At 49.3% G+C, this 20342-nt stretch overlaps 1 protein-coding gene across 2 annotated transcripts in view; it reads left to right on the top strand.

The window, feature by feature from the left end:
• Positions 1–20342, top strand: part of LOC140394924 (TLE family member 5-like) — a 134580-nt gene that overhangs the window by 105107 nt on the left and 9131 nt on the right. For both annotated transcript variants that reach the window (XM_072482117.1, XM_072482115.1), the window contains exons 5-6: positions 17829–17891; positions 18084–18158. In XM_072482117.1, coding sequence (XP_072338218.1) covers positions 17829–17891; positions 18084–18158 — 138 coding nt within the window. The remainder of the gene's footprint in view (positions 1–17828; positions 17892–18083; positions 18159–20342) is intronic.

Raw genomic sequence — 20342 nt, 5'->3', positions numbered from 1 at the left:
TCATTGCGCAAACTGGGCCTGTGTTTCTCTAGAGTTTCAAAGAGTGAGAGGCGATCTCATTGAAACCTGCAAAATACTTAAAGCATTAGACAGGGTAGATGCAGGAAAGATGTTTCCCTTGGTTTGGGAGTCTAGAACCAGGGGACACGACTTCAAAATGACGGCGAAGTCACTTAGGAACAAGATGAGGGGAAATATCTTCATGCAGAGGGTTGTGAATCTCTGTTGAAGCTCAGTCAGTGAGTATGTCCAATGTAGGATTGCTAGATTTCTGATTAACTATCATGGGAAAGGGTTATGGGGATAGTGTAGCTGCTGGGTAAAAGGTATTGAAGTCTCCGATCAGGCATAGATTCATAGAATTTCCAGTGCAGAAGGCGGCCATTCGGCCCATCGAGCCTGCACCGGCTCTTGGAAAGAGCACCCTTCCCAACCCCGCACCTCCACCCTATCCCCATAACCCAGTAACCCCATCCAACACTAAGGGCAATTTTGGACACGAAAGGCAATTTATCATAGCCAATCCACCTAACCTGCGCATCTTTGGACTGTGGGAGGAAACCAGAGCACCCGGAGGAAACCCACGCACACACGGGGAGAACGTGCAGACTCCGCACAGACAGTGACTCAAATTGGGAATCAAACCTGGGACCCTGGAGCTGTGAAGCAATTGTGCTAATCACTAGGCTACCGTGTGGCCCACAGATCGTATTGACTGGGGCATGCTCGTATTGACTGGGGCAGCACGGTGGCGCAGTGGTTAGCACTGCCGCCACATGGTGCCGAAGTCCCTGGTTCGAAACCGGCCCCGGGTCACTGTCCGTGTGGAGTTTGCGCATTCCGCTCCTGTCTGCATGGGTCTCGCTCCCACAACCCAAAAAGGGATGTGTAGGTTAGGTGGGGATGGGCCATGCTAAATTGCCTCTTAATTGGGGGGGGGGGGAAAGAATTGGATACTCTATTTTAAAAACGATTGTATTTACTGGTGGAGCAGGCCTAATGGGCCAAATGGCCTTCTCCTCCAATTAAACGCTGGTTAGGACTATTGTATCTATCTGAGCCACATTTTTCAGAAACATATCAATGCCTTGAAGAGGGATTTATAAGGATGGCAGCAGGAGTGCGGGACTCTTGCTGCATGGAGTGACTGGAAACGCTGCAGTTATTTACCTTGGTGGAGGTTAGGTTTCAGGGAGATTTAATTGATGTTGCAAAATTATAAGGACGTTAATTGAATAGGTTTTGGGTGGGGGGGGGGTTCTATTGGCAGGCGGGCCAGCGACTGAAGGATGAAGATGAAAAATAACCGGCTAAAGAGTTGTTTGGGGTGGGGGAGCAGAGGGTGGGAGATGGGATTTTTAAAGTTTAAATCCGCGAGTTATGATCTGGAATGACCTTCCTGAAAAGGGGACAGAAGAAGGTTCTGTGGTAACTTGTGCAAGGGCATGGCTAGGTGCCGGTTTAGAAAGGAATGATTTGCTGGGTTGGTGGAACAAAGCATGGGATTGGGATTAATTCGATAGCACTTTTCAAGAGGTGTAACAGGCCACCATGGACCAATGGGTCTTCTGTGCTGTAAGATTTGATGATTCCAGATCATCACCCGTTACGTTGCAGAGTTTTAGCTGATATAGCAATCGGCACAGGGTCAAAAGGTGGTAGACTCTGGTCCCAAGATGGAATTTGCACACATGGTGTGGAATGTTCCTCACTCCATGATCAGTCACAGGGACGGGATCTTTCGATGAGGTGTTGCTGGGTTTTCTTCTGTGTCTCTCTCTCTCTCTGTCTCTCTCTCTGTGTCTCTGTCTCTGTCTCTCTCTCTGTTTCTCTCTCTCTGTCTCTCTCTCTCTGTCTGTGTCTCGCTCGGTCGCTCTCGCTCGGTCGCTCTCCTCGCTCGGTCTCTCTCTCTCTCTCGCTCGGTCTCTCTCTCTCGCTCGGTCTCTCTCTCTCTCTCTCGCTCGGTCTCTCTCTCTCTCTCGCTCGGTCTCTCTCTCTCTCTCGCTCGGTCTCTCTCTCTCTCTCGCTCGGTCTCTCTCTCTCTCTCTCTCGCTCGGTCTCTCTCTCTCTCGCTCGCTCGGTCCCTCTCTCTCGCTCGCTCGGTCTCTCTCTCTCGCTCTCTGTCTCTCTCGCTCGCTCTCTGTCTCTCTCGCTCGCTCTCTGTCTCTCTCGCTCGCTCTCTGTCTCTCTCGCTCGCTCTCTGTCTCTCTCGCTCGCTCTCTGGCTCGCTCGCTCGCTCTCTGGCTCGCTCGCTCGCTCTCTGGCTCGCTCGCTCTGGCTCGCTCGCTCTGTCTCTCTCGCTCGCTCTCTGTCTCTCTCGCTCGCTCTCTGTCTCTCTCGCTCGCTCTCTGTCTCTCTCGCTCGCTCTCTGTCTCTCTCGCTCGCTCTCTGTCTCTCTCGCTCGCTCTCTGTCTCTCTCGCTCGCTCTCTGTCTCTCTCGCTCGCTCTCTGTCTCTCTCGCTCGCTCTCTGTCTCTCTCGCTCGCTCTCTGGCTCGCCCGCTCGCTCTCTGGCTCGCCCGCTCGCTCTCTGGCTCGCCCGCTCGCTCTCTGGCTCGCCCGCTCGCTCTCTGGCTCGCTCGCTCGCTCTCTGGCTCGCTCGCTCGCTCTCTGGCTCGCTCGCTCGCTCTCTGGCTCGCTCGCTCTCTGGCTCGCTCGCTCGCTCTCTGTCTCTCTCGCTCGCTCTCTGTCTCTCTCGCTCGCTCTCTGTCTCTCTCGCTCGCTCTCTGTCTCTCTCGCTCGCTCTCTGTCTCTCTCGCTCGCTCTCTGTCTCTCTCGCTCGCTCTCTGTCTCTCTCGCTCGCTCTCTGTCTCTCTCGCTCGCTCTCTGTCTCTCTCGCTCGCTCTCTGTCTCTCTCGCTCGCTCTCTGTCTCTCTCGCTCGCTCTCTGTCTCTCTCGCTCTCTCTCTGTCTCTCTCGCTCTCTCTCTGTCTCTCTCGCTCTCTCTCTGTCTCTCTCGCTCTCTCTCTGTCTCTCTCGCTCTCTCTCTGTCTCTCTCTGTCTCTCTCGCTCTCTCGCTCTCTCTCTGTCTCGCTCGCTCTCTCTCTGTCTCGCTCGCTCGCTCTCTGTCTCTCTCGCTCTCTGTCTCTCTCGCTCTCTGTCTCTCTCTCTGTCTCTCTCTCTGTCTCTCTCTCTGTCTCTCTCTCTCTGTCTCTCTCTCTGTCTCTCTCTCCGTCTCTCTCTCGCCGTCTGTCTCTCTCTCGCCGTCTGTCTCTCTCTCGCCGTCTGTCTCTCTCGCCGTCTGTCTCTCTCGCCGTCTGTCTCTCTCGCCGTCTGTCTCTCTCGCCGTCTGTCTCTCTCGCCGTCTGTCTCTCTCGCCGTCTGTCTCTCTCGCCGTCTGTCTCTCTCGCCGTCTGTCTCTCTCGCCGTCTGTCTCTCTCGCCGTCTGTCTCTCTCGCCGTCTGTCTCTCTCGCCGTCTGTCTCTCTCGCCGTCTGTCTCTCTCGCCGTCTGTCTCTCTCGCCGTCTGTCTCTCTCGCCGTCTGTCTCTCTCGCCGTCTGTCTCTCTCGCCGTCTGTCTCTCTCGCCGTCTGTCTCTCTCGCCGTCTGTCTCTCTCGCCGTCTGTCTCTCTCGCCGTCTGTCTCTCTCGCCGTCTGTCTCTCTCGCCGTCTGTCTCTCTCGCCGTCTGTCTCTCTCGCCGTCTGTCTCTCTCGCCGTCTGTCTCTCTCGCCGTCTGTCTCTCTCGCCGTCTGTCTCTCTCGCCGTCTGTCTCTCTCGCCGTCTGTCTCTCTCGCCGTCTGTCTCTCTCGCCGTCTGTCTCTCTCGCCGTCTGTCTCTCTCGCCGTCTGTCTCTCTCGCCGTCTGTCTCTCTCGCCGTCTGTCTCTCTCGCCGTCTGTCTCTCTCGCCGTCTGTCTCTCTCGCCGTCTGTCTCTCTCGCCGTCTGTCTCTCTCGCCGTCTGTCTCTCTCGCCGTCTGTCTCTCTCGCCGTCTGTCTCTCTCGCCGTCTGTCTCTCTCGCCGTCTGTCTCTCTCGCCGTCTGTCTCTCTCGCCGTCTGTCTCTCTCGCCGTCTGTCTCTCTCGCCGTCTGTCTCTCTCGCCGTCTGTCTCTCTCGCCGTCTGTCTCTCTCGCCGTCTGTCTCTCTCGCCGTCTGTCTCTCTCGCCGTCTGTCTCTCTCGCCGTCTGTCTCTCTCGCCGTCTGTCTCTCTCGCCGTCTGTCTCTCTCGCCGTCTGTCTCTCTCGCCGTCTGTCTCTCTCGCCGTCTGTCTCTCTCGCCGTCTGTCTCTCTCGCCGTCTGTCTCTCTCGCCGTCTGTCTCTCTCGCCGTCTGTCTCTCTCGCCGTCTGTCTCTCTCGCCGTCTGTCTCTCTCGCCGTCTGTCTCTCTCTCGCCGTCTGTCTCTCTCTCGCCGTCTGTCTCTCTCTCGCCGTCTGTCTCTCTCTCTCTCTCTCTCTCTCTGTGGGGATGGATGTGTAGTCTGGAGGGGTGGGGATGAGCTGCTTAGCCATCACGTTGGCTGGACCGGGCTTGATGCACCAACAGGTCTCCTGTCCCATCAGTTTTGCTGCTAATTCAAGATCCTGTCCACCAGCTCCATACCAGAGGAAGAGCCAGAAACCATGAGCCAACTTGGATTAACTGGCCATTTATGTCACTGCTGTTTCAGGGATGATCCACTGCAACAAATGCTGGCAGCATTTTCCGATGTCACTTGGGGCCCCGATTTAACAACTTGCCTGAAAGGTACTCCCTCCGAATTGCACTGGCACCTATTGCAGCTCTAGATTTTTGTGTCCAGTTCTGGAGTGGGACTTGGAGGCAAAAGTGTTACCCAACTGTGCCATGGCTGACTCATTGGGTGGGAGGTTTCTCCTCTGTCATTTTTTTTTTTTGCTCCGCACTTGCTCTGCTCCATCCGTCTGCAATTCCAAGAACTCGGTGCAGGAAAAAAGCGATTCCACTGAGGAACAATAAAGCGGCTTGGTGATGGACCTGTGCTCTCAAACACTATTGAAAGCAGAAACCAGTCGAGAGAGATCAAAACAAATGAGCTGAGGTCAGTGCAGTGCAGCCCACTTCAGTGATGCTTCCTGTATACCTCCAGGCGCTTGTCTGATTAGCGCTGCAAATAGTCGAGACTGAAATGAAGCAAGGAACTTCTCGGGCCACGCTGGGTCACCCAGGGCTACAGCAAGACCCTTCAGTTCGTATCAACACCTCTCGATTTAAAGGGAAGTTAGTTGGTGCACAAGTGACAAAAGGATATGTCGATAGGTGAAGTCAGTAGTGTTGCAGGAGGTTTGTTGGAGCAGGATCAAGAACCATTAGAGGAAGTATTTCCGTTAATAGAAAATACCTGAAATCATTCCACGTCCAGTGAATTATTACGGTTGCAAAGTAAACCGCTGTTTAGTCTACAGCAGGGTCAATGGGCCCTGACTACAATGTGATGCGATACCCTGGCACGAGTGGGCTGGGGGTGGGTTTTGGGGACACGTGTGTTTGTGTTTTAGGGGGTTTTGGTGGGGGGGGGGGGGCGCATGTGTTCGCGTTTTGAGGACGCGTGTGCTTGCATTTCGGGGACGCGTGTTTTTACAAGAATCTTTATTATTGCCACAAGTAGGCTTACATCAACACTGCAATGAAGTTACTGTGAAAATCCCCTAGTCGCCACACTCCGGCGCCTGTTCGGGTACACAAAGGGAGAATTCAGAATGTCCAATTCGCCTAACAGCACGTCTTTCGGGACTTGTGGGAGGAAACCCGGAGCACCGGGAGGAAACCCACACAGGCACGGGGAGAACGTGCAGACTCCGCACAGACAGTGACCCAAGCCAGGAATCGAACCTGGGGCGCTGTGAAGCAACAGTGCTAACCACTGGTACAATGCGCCCTTGTGCTGCCATGAGACCATAAGTCATAGGAGCAGAATTGGGCCACTCAGCCCATCGAGACTGCTCCGCCATTCAATCATGTCTGATTTTTTTTCTCATCCCCATTCTCCTGCCTTCTCCCCATAACCCCTGAGCCCCTTAATAAGACAGTGCTGTGTTTTGGGGAGGGGGTCGTGCATGTGTTTTGGGGAGGGGGTCGTGCATGTGTTTTGGGGAGGGGGTCGCACGTGTGTTTTGGGGAGGGGGTCGCGCACGTGTGTTTTGGGGAGGGGGTCACGCACGTGTGTTTTGGGGATGGGGTCACGCACGTGTGTTTTGGGGAGGGGGTCGCGCACGCACGTGTTTGTGTTTTGGGGGGTGGGGGCAGGTGTGTTTTGGGGGGTGGGGGCAGGTGTGTTTTGGGGGGTGGGGGCAGGTGTGTTTTGGGGGGTGGGGGCAGGTGTGTTTTGGGGGGTGGGGGCAGGCGTGTTTTGGGGGGTGGGGGCAGGCGTGTTTTGGGGGGTGGGGGCAGGCGTGTTTTGGGGGGTGGGGGCAGGCGTGTTTTGGGGGGTGGGGGCAGGCGTGTTTTGGGGGGTGGGGGCAGGCGTGTTTTGGGGGGTGGGGGCAGGCGTGTTTTGGGGGGTGGGGGCAGGTGTGTTTTGGGGGGTGGGGGCAGGTGTGTTTTGGGGGGTGGGGGCAGGTGTGTTTTGGGGGGTGGGGGCAGGTGTGTTTTGGGGGGTGGGGGCAGGTGTGTTTTGGGGGGTGGGGGGCAGGTGTGTTTTGGGGGGTGGGGGGCAGGTGTGTTTTGGGGGGTGGGGGGCAGGTGTGTTTTGGGGGGGTGTGGGAGTGGGGTGGGGTGGCGAGATTGTACCTGTCATGCAATAAAACAGGCAGTGTGGGCAATGACTGCCCCAGTGCTAATGTTCAGTCGTCTCTTTTTAAAGAAATGAAACTTAACACCGCAAGCGATGCCGAAAATAAAACCAGCTGCATTTTTTTGCGTGGGGAGAGGAGGGTTTTGAAGGAGAGAAATAAAGTTTGCGCACATTTATATTGGAGGTCGAAGGCACCACCAAATGTTCATGCTAGTCTATCACCGCTCGTGATTAATCGTTTACAAGAAGGCTGTAATCATTACATCCTTACTGCCTACCTTGGAAGATCAATGAGATTTAGTAAAGCATATTATCACTGAGGGAACTGCTAATTCAATCAGACCCTGATGTCCTGGCTACAGCAGCAATTCAGTGCCTGTCTGGAAAATAAGTGGTGCGATTAGCAAAGCAATTTGCGGTCTCTGCTCCCATTGTCATAGCAACGGTGGTCAGATCGGTCCAGTTTCCAAGTATCTAAATAAAATTAAGACGCTTCAGCAAATAACTGTCTTCAGGCCATTATTCAGATCTCTTAATCTGCCTGTAATCTCTGCTCTTTGTTCTTCTTACTCTGGTATGAGCTGACAGCTCGGTGGAAAAAAGACTAACCCTTGGAGTGCTGCAGCCCTGTTTCAAACTTGATCTCTATATTGTTTTTCCAATTACACTGTTCTCACAAAGTGCCAGTGAGTTGATGCTGCCAGATTGATGCGCCGTTCAAGGAGATGTTGCTCGGCTAAGATTGTGCTTGGGGGGATTGGGGTAGATGTTGCTCGGCTAAGATTGTGCTTGGGGGGATTGGGGTGGTGCTGGGGAGTCGGAGGGGTCTGGTCTCGGCCCTCCGACTCTCCAATCCGCTCGCCGTCCGTTTTGTATGTATGGCCGCGTGTGGTTGAGCAACGTTTCATTGTTGTGTTGCCCTTGAGACGATGATGGCCAAACAGGCCGAGCTGCATACACCCCGCATCTCTCAAAGGTATCATCCCGAGGACATTATTAAAGGGGTGGGAGGAGAGATTGGTGACTGCTGCAAAAGCTGGGTGCATTAATCACGCCATTCTGAATTTGAATCATTCTTTCATCCGTCCTCGAAACAATTTGCCGCCTCCATTCTGAAACCCGTGCCAAATACTTTGCTGAATTCTTTAAAAAAAATTATGTTCACCGGTCGTGGGCGAGGCCAGCATTTTCTTTTATCGTTAATCGCCCTCGAGAAGGTGATGATGAGCCACCACTTTGAACAGCTCCAGTCCCAGAGGTGCAGGTGCACCCCCAGTGCTGTTAGGGAGAGAGTTCCAGGATTTTGACCCAGCGACAGTGTAGAGATGGCGATACATTTCCGAGTCAGGCTGGTGAGGGTCCCATGACTTGTCCTTCTAGGTTGTAGAGGAAGGGTTCTGTCAACGGACCAAATTAATGGTATTGGACCATTGTGTATAAAGCAGAGCTGGCCATCTGCACGAGTCCATTTTGTCAGATCAAGGCTAAATTGTATCTTCTCTCCGTTCACCTACCTTGGTTTTGTAATCCTGAATAGCTTGCCGAACAAAAATACAGCAATCTCTGTTAATTTCTATTAATTACCAGTCTCAACAGCTCTTTCGGGAGGGGCCGCGGTGGATTAAGATTTTTACTGCCCCTTGTTTGAATAAGTGCTTTTGATTTCACTCAATGAGCTAGCTCTATTTTTAAGGTTAAATCCCTTGTTCCGGATTCCCCACCAGAGGAAGTAGCTTCTCTCTCACTTTGCCTCATCAGTTCCAGCCTAATCTACACAACCTATCACCATAATTAACTCTTACCGTTAGCCATGACATTGTTCTGTGAATCTCCAACTGCATCCACTCTCTTCGTCCTAAACACGCCTTTTATAAAATTTAAACCCACACCGCCTCGTTTTGCAATCCTGGTTTAACCTGAGATTAAACCCGACAATTAACCCCTTCCTTCCACAAAAACTAAATTCCATGATTAAAACTTTGGAATTTCAGGCATTTTCCATGCAGGGGAGGAGAATTATGTCCTTCCACATGGTTCCTTCAGGGATATTGGGTATGTGTGTGTTGCGGGGGGGTGGTGGTCTCTTTCTCTCTTCTCCCCCCCCCCCCCCCCCCCCTTGTAAGCATTTATTTTGCAATTGCCTTGTGACAGTTATTAGCAGATTGAACTAACTTCAATGTCTGGAGTATCTTTTGGTTAAAGCTGCATCCAGTTGCAGCCTGTGTTATCCCAGACCCCACCCCTCCTGCCAGCGACTCCCACAACCTCTGAAAGAACTTTGCAATTAAAATTCACAAATTTCCTCTGCGCACACTTTGCTTAATTTGAACCCTACAAGTCCACATGTTTGCTTTCAGCTGGTTTTGGGGCATTTAATTTATTTTTTTTAATCGAGCACGGGAGCAAAACAAAAACTCTTCTGTGTTTGGCAAAGAAAGCGAGGGGAAAGAAGCGTGGTTGCTGATCTTGTTTTTCCAAACATGCCTAACAAATCTGTTAAGTGGTTCAATATCTGTTATGGTGGATCCCATATTGTACAAATGTGGGTGGAAGGTGTGAGGCTTAATTAGTAATTATCGAACGCCTTCTGAGATTCCATTGGAAGGACGGGGAGGAAAGGGTCAATTTAGAAATGAGGCAAGGAACAAGCATTGGGTACAATTCAGAATGGAGAGAATTAACCTGCACTCCTTTTGGGGCACAATAGGCTTGTTTGTGGCGGAGACAAATAGTTGTCAATTTTGCTAAACTCTCCAGAGTGGTGACTCCAGACCACCCAAACTCTCATCACTTAGTCTCTTTAACACGTGCCCCCGACTGATGGATTGGCACCAGAAGTCGCAGAGGTAACGGCAATGTTCTAACACCAGTGCCACTTAGCCCCGGCACCAAAACACTCACGTTGAATACTAATTTCCATTGAAAATCTTTACAGTATTTTTTTGTTGCTCTCTCTAATGCATTGCAGCTTTAAATTTGTGTGTTGCAAGGAATGGTGTGTTTCACGGAGTGAGTTGGGATGAATGTAGATGATGGAGAATGCACTTGGAATGAAGTTGATGTTTGATTGTACTGGAGTAAATGTTTATTCATTTAAGAAGGTTTAGGGAATATGAAGTCCATTTAAAAATAAAATTAGACTTTTGAACTTCCCTCTCTCGCCACCCCCCCTCCCCCCCCCCCCCACCCCCAAATGTTAGAAGAAATCGTATTGAGTACTTTTCATGATCTCTGAATATTTTAAAGAACTTCGCAGTCAGTGGGGTATTTGCGATTTGCAGGTATAGTATAGGATATTGATTTTTTGATTTTGATTTGTTTATTGTCACGTGTACCGAGGTACAGTGAAAAGTATTTTTCTGCGAGCAGCTCAACAGATCATTAAGTACATGAGAAGAAAAGGGAATAAAAGAAAATGCATAATAGGGCAACACAACATATACAATGTAACTACATAAGCACTGGCATCGGATGAAGCATACAGGGTGTAGTGTTAATGAAATCAGTCCATAAGAGGGTCATTTAGGAGTCTGGTGACAGTGGGGAAGAAGCTGTTTTTGAGTCTGTTCGTGCGTGTTTTCAGACTTCTGTATCTCCTGCCTGATGGAAGAAGTTGGAAGAGTGAGTAAGCCGGGTGGGAGGGATCTTTGATTATGCTGCCCGCTTTCCCCAGGCAGCGGGAGGTGTAGATGGAGTCAATGGATGGGGAGGCAGGTTCGTGTGATGGACTGGGCGGTGTTCATGACTCTTTGAAGTTTCTTGCGGTCCTGGGCCGAGCAGTTGCCATACCAGGCTGAGATGCAGCCCGATAGGATGCTTTCTATGGTGCATCTGTAAAAGTTGGTAAGAGTCAATGTGGACATGCAGAATTTCCTTAGTTTCCTGAGGAAGTATAGGTGCTGTTGTCCTTTCTTGGTGGTAGTGTCGACGTGGGTGGACCAGGACAGATTTTTGGAGATGTGCACCCTTAGGAATTTGAAACTGCTAACCATCTCCACCTCGGCCCAGTTGATACTGACAGGGGTGTGTACAGTACTTTGCTTCCTGAAGTCAATGACCAGCTCTTTAGTTTTGCTGGCATTGAGGGAGAGATTGTTGGTGCTACACCACTCCACTAGGTTCTCTATCTCCCTCCTGTATTCGGACTCATCGTTATTCGAGATCCGGCCCACTATGGTCGTATCGTCAGCAAACCTGTAGATGGAGTTAGAACCAAGTTTTGCCACGCAGTCGTGTGTGTACAGGGAGTAGAGTAGGGGGCTAAGTACGCAGCCTTGCGGGGCACCGGTGTTGAGGACTATTATGGAGGAGGTGTTGTTGTTCATTCTTACTGATTGTGGTCTGTTGGTCAGAAAATCGAGGATCCAGTTGCAGAGTGGGGAGCCAAGTCCTAGGTTTTGGAGCTTTGATAGGAGCTTGGCTGGGATTATAGTGTTGAAGGCGGAGCTGTAGTCAATAAATAGGAGTCTGATGTAGACTCCTAACCACAACAGCCAATTTATGGCCAGCCACTGACCACATCTTTGTACACAAAGGGGCAATTTAACATGGCCAATCCACCTAACCTGCCCATCTTGCATTGGATTGGTTTATTGTCACGTGTACCGAGAGAGTGAAAAGTATTTTTCTGCGAGCAGCTCAAACAGATCATTAAGTACATGAAAATAAAATAAAAAGAAAATACATAATAGGGCAACAAAGGTACACAATGTAACTACATAAACACCAGCATCGGGTGAAGCAAACAGGGGTGTATGCTTAGGGCTTGTATCTTTGGACTGTGGGAGGAAACCGGAGCACCCGGAGGAAACCCACGCAGGCACGGGGAGATCGTGCAGACTCCTGCCAGCCAGTGACTCGAGATTGGGATTGAACCCGGGATCCTGGTGCTGTGAGGCTGCAGTGCTAACCACTGTGCCACATGCTGCCCCTTTTCTGAATCCACTGAATCCCTGTGTGCAGTTCTGGTCGCCACAGAAAGCACCACAGGGCTGTTTAGCACAGTGCTAAATAGCTGGCTTTTCAAGCAGACCAAGGCAGGCCAGCAGCACGGTTCAATTCCCGTAACAGCCTCCCCGAACAGGCGCCGGAATGTGGCGACTAGGGGCTTTTCACAGTAACCTCATTGAAGCCTACTTGTGACAATAAGCGATTTTCATTCCGTATAAGAAGGGTGTCATGAGAATGTCGCTTTAAGAAATGTTTGGCTGCTCATGTTACTGCAGTGATGTCAGTGTGGGTGGGGCTGAGCTCTGGTTCTGTTTTTTAGTTTCACTTTGAGAAAAGCTTGGGTGTGTCTGTCTTTTTGGTTTCGTTTTTCAGTGTTACAGCTGAAGTCACAACGCAGCTGTACTGCTAAGCTCTGCCATGAAGGACTATTTCTTAATCATTTGGTGAATTCAGAATTATAAATGTTTTCAGTATTGAATGTAAACCCTGATGTGCTTCTGTTTAAAGATTTGTTCAGTCTTCTGGGTGTTAAAAGGACAGCATACAGATTACTTAGTGCTGTAGTCTTTGGGGGGTGCATTGGAATTAATGGTTGCTAAGATATTCGCTGTTTGTTTTAAAAAGGTTAACTTGAGTTCATAGAATAAACCTTGTTTTGTTTTTTAAAAATACTTTTCCATTTCTGCTGTACCACACCTGTAGAGTGGGCCGTGTGCTCCCCATACCACAATCTAGTAAAAGGTGTGGGTCAGGTGACCTCCATGATACACTTTGGGGTTCTCTAAACCCTGGCCCATAACAAGGGTACAGAAGAGGTTCATCAGGATGTTCCCTGAGCTGGAGCGTTTCAGTTCTCGAGAGGCTAGTTAGGCTGGGGTTGTTTTCCTTTAGAGCAAAGAAGGTGGGGGAGGGGGCGGGATGATCTGATTGAGGTGCACAGAATTCATTACTGACATAGATAGGGAGGAACTATTCCCCTTTGTAGACGCATCAATAACCAGGGGGCATAGATTTAAAGTAAGGGGCAGGCAGTTTAGGGGAAATTTGGGGAGAATCCTTTTGACCCAGAGGGTGGTGGGAAACTGGAACTCGCTGCCTGAAAGGGTGCTAGGGGTAGGAACCCTCAAAACATTTCAGAAGCATTTAGGGCGGCACGGTGGCGCAATGGTTAGCATTGCTACCTCACAGTGCTGAGAACCCGCGTTCAATCCTGGCCCCCGGTCACTGTGCGTATGGAGTTTGCACATTCTCCCCGCGTCTGCATGGGTCTCACACTGCAAAGATGTGCAAGATAGGTGGAATGACCACATTAAATTTCCCTTTAATCAGAATAAAGAAGAATTGTGCACTAAATATTTATTTTAAACCTTTATGAAGCAATTAGGTGAGCACTGAAAAACACCACAGCACACAAGGCTACGGACCGAGTGCTGGGAAATGGGGTTAGAACAGATAGGTGCTCGATGGCCGGCATAGAAGCAAGGGACCGAAGGGCCTTTTGTTTTTGCGCTGCATAACGCTGACTTTCCCCCTGGTCAATATTTCTCCCTCAACCAACACCGTAGGAGAAAAGGAAAATGGATTAACTGCTAATCGTGACCTCACTCGTCACAGTTGGCTCCTGTGCTTGTCTGTGTAACACTGGTGATTGTACTTCAAAAGTCATTAATTGATTGCGAAATGCTTTGTGACATAAAAGATGCTTGTCAAATTGGAAAGTGCGCTGGCCATTGTCACAGCAACTGTGAATGCTTCCTCCAAGTCTCCCATCTTCACAATGCTGAATGGTTACACTTGCACTGTTCGTGTTGCGTTGTTGAAACCTTGGGTGCAATGCTTTGAGATTTGGAACTCATTGCAATGGCCTGTGCTTTTTCTGTAAATGTGGACACAAACGTTATTGTGCAGCAGTCGTCCAGCAAAACCAATAAGGAGCCATGATAACAAGAAGTGCTTTTAGTAGGAGCTTCTAGTACCTTGTTTTTTTACTGCTAACTAAACCTACAAACCTCCATCTGCTGAAAGCCTTGTCTTTCTGCAGCACCAAACTAATAATTTGCCTTTTAGGATTAAAAGCAAAATTGCTGGGAAAACGTAGCAAATCTGGGAGTGTCATGGAGTTGAGAGCAGGGTTAACATGTTCAGTCCCTTTATTCTGCCATTAACACTCTAGACCAATAATTTGATTCTTCATTACAACCATTGTCACTCCCTTTGCCTTTTGTTCCATGACACCTTTGTCATTTAACCTTTCCCCTCCACTAGCCTAACATTGACCTTGTTTTTTGTTCTATCTGACTCCTCCCCCCTCTACCTGCCCCCACTTTTCTCAACAGCATAAACCCCATTGCATGCCTACCTTTCAGTTCTGAAGAAGTCACGTTGGACTCCATGTTAACTCCTTTTTTTGTCTCTGCAAAAGCTGTCAGCCGCTGGGTTTTTCCAGCACTTTACCGTGTGGACAGCACAGTAGCACAGTGGGTAGCACTATTGCTTCACAGCTCCCAAGGTCCAAGGTTCGATTCCTGGCTTGGGTCACTGTCTGTGCGGAGGTCTGCACGTTCTCCCCGTGTCTGCGTGGGTTTCCTCCGGGTGCTCCGGTTTCCTCCCACGAGTCTCGAAAGGTGTGCTGTTCAGTGAATTGGACATTCTGAATTCTCCCTCCGTGAACCCGAACAGGCGCTGGAGTGTGGCGACTAGGGGCTTTTCACACTAACTTCTTTGATGTGTAAATGTAAGCCTACTTGTGTCAATAAAGATTGTTCTATTCTATTCTTTTTATTCCAGATTTCCAGTAGCTGCAGTGTTTTGCGTTGGCCTATTTAGGGACAGTTTTGCACTTTTTATTATAATTAGAGTTGGTTTGCGCTGGATGGAAAGAATACTAGTTGAGGTCAATCGATAACTATCTGCATAACAAGCCAGCTGTTTAGCCCACTGTGCTAAACCAACATTAACACTGCAATGAATGAAGTTACTGTGAAAATCCCCTCGTCGCCACATTCCGGCGCCTGTTCAGGTACACAGAGGGAGAATTCAGAATATCCAGGTTACCTAACAGCACATCTTTCGGGACTTGCGGGAGGAAACCGGAGCCCCCGAAGGAAACCCACGCAGACACGGGGAGAACGTGCAGACTCCACACAGACAATGACCCAAGCTGGGAATTGAACCTGGGAGCCTGGCATTGTGAAGTTACCGTGCCACCCATAGGCAACAGTGCTAACCACTGCCATCGATTTGCTTTTGTTTGGAGTGTATCTGCCTTAAAACTGCTTTTATAGCACTGATTATAATATATCTCCTGATAAATTCCCGTGAGCATTATTTACCTTCCTAAATTCTCATACATCCCCAAACTTCACCAGTGCTGAAATGTTGTGTGCCTTGGATGCGATTGAGTGCAGTAGACTTGGGTGGATGAGGTGATTTGGGGCATATGGTCTCTGAAGTTGTCACCTGCTAAACCTTGCCTTATCTCTGCGTCAGTTGTGGACGAATTAATAGCAGTTGATTACTTTTGATCAAAAAAGCTTTGCTGTGATGAGTCAACAACTCCACTACAGTTGTATGTAGTATTCCCTCGCACAAATCTCTATGCCTGCCTACCTCTCCATCCTTTAAAGTGTTCCTTTAAAATCTACCTCTTTGACCAAGCTTTTAGTCACCAATCCTAATGTCACTTCATGAGGCTTGATGTCAGATTTTGTTGGATAACATTCCATTGAAGCCCCTTGCAACGTTTTACCACAGTGGTTGGCAACCTAGGCTAGAGAGTGGGACGCATGAGTGACTCTCCTCCATCTTAGTGGGCCACATGAGTAAAATCGGCCTTGTACACTGACCAGGACCCTTGAAGAAGATTTAATACATGCTGAAAAGTTTTAGAAAATGCTGAATAAGAACATAAGAACATAAGAACTAGGAGCAGGAGTAGGCCATCTGGCCCCTCGAGCCTGCTCCGCCATTTAATGAGATCATGGCTGATCTTTTGTGGACTCAGCTCCACTTTCATTCATATATTAATGGAGCTGCCATCAAGTGTTCAAGGCAAAATAAATATTTACACTTTGGACGCAGAGGGAGCGCGCGGCGCTCTCAGTCAATGTTGTGAGCAATCAGCACGCACCTCGCTTCACTCCCCCTCGCTTTACGTGTGAATCACTTCAGTCAAACTGGTCGCAAAAACGCTACACAATTGAAAACCAGCAGAATGTTGTAACTCTGGCAACAGTCAACAAAATGTTTAGTGGGCTGCACTCAACCCAGATGGGCCTCGTGTGCCCCTCCAACCCCCCCCCCCTTCCCCCGCCTTGGGTTGCCCGCTGCTGTTTTACCACGTTAAAGGAGCCATACAAATTCAAGTTATTGCATCATGCAACGTCCAGGATGGTAAATGGTAAACTGTGATTTGTAATTGTCCAGCAGCTCTACAATTCACACAATCTTTTGTCTTGGCACCAAGGTTTCAGTGAAGTATAATATCCAGATGTAATTTTTGTGCTGTATCGATTTGGACTGCGAAAAAGCACCCTGCGGTACAATTATCTGTATAGATTTTGTCCTTTGCAAGTTGGAGTGTCTCTGGGGAGAGCTTTTTGAAACATGCAGCAGTGCAGCAAGGCACGGCTGGTTATAGGGCCATGGTGTAGCACAGGGAACAATCTGGTGATGTATTCAGAGCAGCACGCAAGAAGCAGATTGGCAAAACATTAAGTGGGCTTGGTTTAAGGAGCAAGTCGTGTAGAAGGATGCAGCCCCGAACTACTGAAAAATCAAAACCGAAAATGTCGCGAGTCCTCAGCAGGTCCAGCAGCATCCGTGGAGTGAGAAACCGAGCTAACATTTCAGGCCTGTGCCCTCCCGTCAGAATGGAAACATTAATTCTGCTTTTTCCTCCTCGGGTGCTGCCAGACCTGCTGAGTGCTTCCGTCACTTCCTGCGTGTGTTTCGGATTTCAGTTGTGTTGTACTCCTGAGATCGTGTTTTGTGCAACAACACCGGTAGTCTGGAACTGCCCGCAGTTGGGAAAGGTCAGGGGTAAGATGATCCAAAGTAGTCAGGCCAACCACCAACATATTTGGACGTTTTTCACCCAAAAGCTTTCCTCTGTTTGTTTTTAACAAATGGGTCCATGCATCTGGGGGAAATTCCTCACCGTTGACGAATTGAAAATAGACTGGCTCAACGACACTGCGAAGATAGTGGCAGGCGGGTGTTGTTTTTGTTTTGAAGAGTGGCCTGTTGGGCGCACGATATTCCCTGGTAGAGAATCCAGTCGGTCCCATTCCTCCCCCATTCCCTCAGCCCTGCAAGTATATTTCCTCCAAGAGCCCATCCAGGTTCCTTTTGAACTCTCTTGTCTGTGCTTCCACTCGCCTTGTAGGCCGTGTGTTGGCCATTACCACTTGCTGTGTACAAAAGCTCTTCCTCACGCCCACCGCATAATGTTTACCTTATCTTGTCAATTGATAACTTTATGAAGTTCTAATGGAAGTTTGTTTTTAAGCTTGTCAATTCTGGTCGCCACACTACCAGGAGGATGTGGAGGCTTTAGAGAGGGTGCAGAAGAGATTTACCAGGATGTTGCCTAGTATGGGGAGGGCATTAGCTATGAGGAGAGGTTGAAAAAACTTGGTTTGTTCTCACTGGAACAAAGAAGGTTGAGGGGCGACCTGATAGAGGTCTACAAAATTATGAGGAGCATAGACAGAGTGGATAGTCAGAGGCTTTTCCCCAGGGTAGAGGGGTCAATTACTAGGGTGCATAGGTTTACGGTGCGAGGGGCAAGGTTTAGAGGAGATGTGCGCGGCACGTTTTCTTTTTACACAGGGTAGTGGGTGCCTGGAACTCGCTGCCGGAGGAGGTGGTGGAAGCAGGGACGATAGTGACGTTAAAGGGGCATCTTGACAAATACATGAATAGGATGGGAATAGAGGGATACGGACCCCGGAAGTGTAGAAGATTTTAGTTTAGACGGGCAGCATGGTCGGCACGGGCTTGGAGGGCCGAAGGGCCTGTTCCTGTGCTGTACATTTCTTTGTTCTTTGGCAGTGTCGTGTCTCATCCTTAAGTGGGAGCGTTTTTGTATTGCGAAAAGCCATTTGAGTTTTGCAACACACCACAACAAAAGCACTTGATACGCAGTCGTAAATTGTGTTTGAAATGAGCTGAATATTTCCTCTTTCCATTACAGGCTGAAATTGTCAAACGATTGAATGGAATTTGTGCTCAAGTCATCCCCTTCTTATCTCAGGAGGTAACGACATCTCAATTCAGTCTCGATTGTTAAACAGTGATTCCCATTGCAAGACTCTGCAGTGATGTAGCTCGAGTTCTGCTTTTTGAGTGGCTGACGCTTTGTTAAATGCTGGCTACCTCTTCCATGGGAAAGGTGGTGCCCTGACAGCCTTGTGTTCTGATTATATTTGTGTCTTTGTCTTTATTTCAGCATCAGCAGCAGGTGGTTCAAGCCATCGAACGTGCAAAGCAGGTGACTGCCCCTGAGCTGAATACTGTCATCAGGGTATGTCCGCTTCATTCATTAGCGCACGCACTCACTAAACCCGTCACAAACGCTCGTGGCGATAATGCAAGCTAACTTTGATTCATACTTCAATGGCTGTGTTAACACAACAGGAGGGTTGGGAAGCAGTACAATTATGATAAAGGCTCAAGAGTGACCTAAACTGTAGCAATGCAAACCAGCGGTAAAGTTCCATTTTCTCTCTCTCTCTTCCCCCCCCCCCCCCCCCCCCCCCCTGCTTGCTGGAGCGAGTAACCATTCTGTAATAAGCCCTGTGTGCCTCTGGTATCTCACCCAAGTGAGCATGTTTTGAACATTCAACTGCAGGAGGCATCACAACCAGGCCTTAACGTGCCCTCATTCGATATCCACATTTTCCATCAGGAATTGTGCTCCACTCGGGACTGGGAGCCCTGGCTGTACCTCTACCCCTACCTCCCTTTCCTTCCCATCCCGGAGATACTCCGAACTGCTCAGAACGTTCTGGCTGCGGTAACCTAATGCAGTACAGACTTGGGGATTGAACCTTCAGAGATTGTGTATGGTACATGCAGCTGGTAAATGCTTCCCGTCTTTAAAATGCCTCCCTAATACTCTTAGATGAGTTGGCATTATCAAGTGATTGATGGAAAATGAGTACAGCTTGTATCTCTGGGAAGCGTACAGTAAAATGTCTCTCACCCTTCCTGGCAGAAGAAGATATCTTCCTTGTGACCTCTCCCTTCAATACATTATTCATAGTTCTCCAGAAATAGTATTGTAAAGCTGGTTTCCGTAACCATTGTGAATCTGTGCCCCACAATAAACACTCCAATTGAAGAGGGTGTGGTCACTTTAAGGGATAGCAGTTCTAAAATGGCCCTCGGCCACTGCTGACCCACTTCACCTGTCTCTCTCAACTAAGCTGCTCCATTTCATTCCCCTGAGGCTCCACTCGCTGGTTGCTTGACTATCAAATGCTGTCGGTCTGGTTCCCTACCTCTTGCTAGCTCGTAAGAAGTCACACACCAGGGTAAAATCCACCAGGTTTATTTGAAATCACGAAGCTTTCGGAGCGCCGCTCCTTCATGAGGTGAAGTTGGACTTGAACCTGGTGTTGTGAGACTTATTGTGCCCACCCCGGTCCAGCACGGGCATCTCCACATCATATCTGATATGAGAGAGCAAAAGGAATATTGGGAAGTACAGTCACGCCCGCTCTTTCCCTCTCACATGGGAGGCGTCTTTCTTTGAAATAATTGCCATTGATGAAAATAATTTGGAGAGTACAGGGTGCATGGAATTTACGGTGCAGAAGGAGGCCATTCGGCCCATCGATCCTGCACCGGCCCTTACAAAGAGCACCCTACTCAGCCCACGTATCTACCCTATTCCAGTAACCCCCATTTAACCTTTTTTATTGGACACTAAGGGCAATTTATCGTGGCCAATCCACCTAACCTGCACATCATTGGACTGTGGGAGGAAACCGGAGCACCCGGAGGAAACCCACGCAGACATGGGGAGAACGTGCAGACTCCGCACGGACAGTGACCCAACCAGGAATCGAACCTGGCACCCTGGAGCTGTGACACAACTGTGCTATCCACAATGCTACCGTGCAATTGAATCTGGCGGTGTAGTGGGGAACTGGCAAAGGGACAGCATTTCCACAACATTAAACTGTTATCCAGTTAGACAACACTCCTGTGTTTTGCACTTACACTATGCTAAAAACTTGAGCAGTGTTCTCTTTCGCACCGGGTGAGAATGAAGGTGGTCCCTATTTATCATCGGTGCTCGCTGAAACATCAGTGTGGTTTGCTGTGACGTTTTTGATATCTCCCTCTTGTAGGACTGCAAGCGGGACAAAGTGCCGCATGTTTTATCAGGGAGGGCAGCTGAGCTGTTTTAGCACATTTGTTGTGTGCACCCACTGAGGCTGTTCAGAGGATATTTCTCCCTTTTTAATTGAATTTAAAAAATAAAATATCAACTGGCCCATCGGGGAGGAAATTGCCTATATTGTACACTCTGCAATGATTAATGCATTACACGCCTGATAATCTCCTGTGGACATCATTTTGTTGCTGGGTTTCGGTTTACCTCACGATTCCAGAGCAGGTTTTTTTTTAAACGATGCCGCAGTCCGAATAAGAACTTTAAAAGGAATACCAAATAGAAATTGTGCAGTGTGACCATGCT

Source organism: Scyliorhinus torazame, chromosome 18, assembly GCF_047496885.1.
Source record: "Scyliorhinus torazame isolate Kashiwa2021f chromosome 18, sScyTor2.1, whole genome shotgun sequence".
Taxonomy (NCBI): domain Eukaryota; kingdom Metazoa; phylum Chordata; class Chondrichthyes; order Carcharhiniformes; family Scyliorhinidae; genus Scyliorhinus; species Scyliorhinus torazame.
Note: the sequence above shows the minus strand (reverse complement) of the source record. Positions and strands in the feature narration are given on the sequence as shown.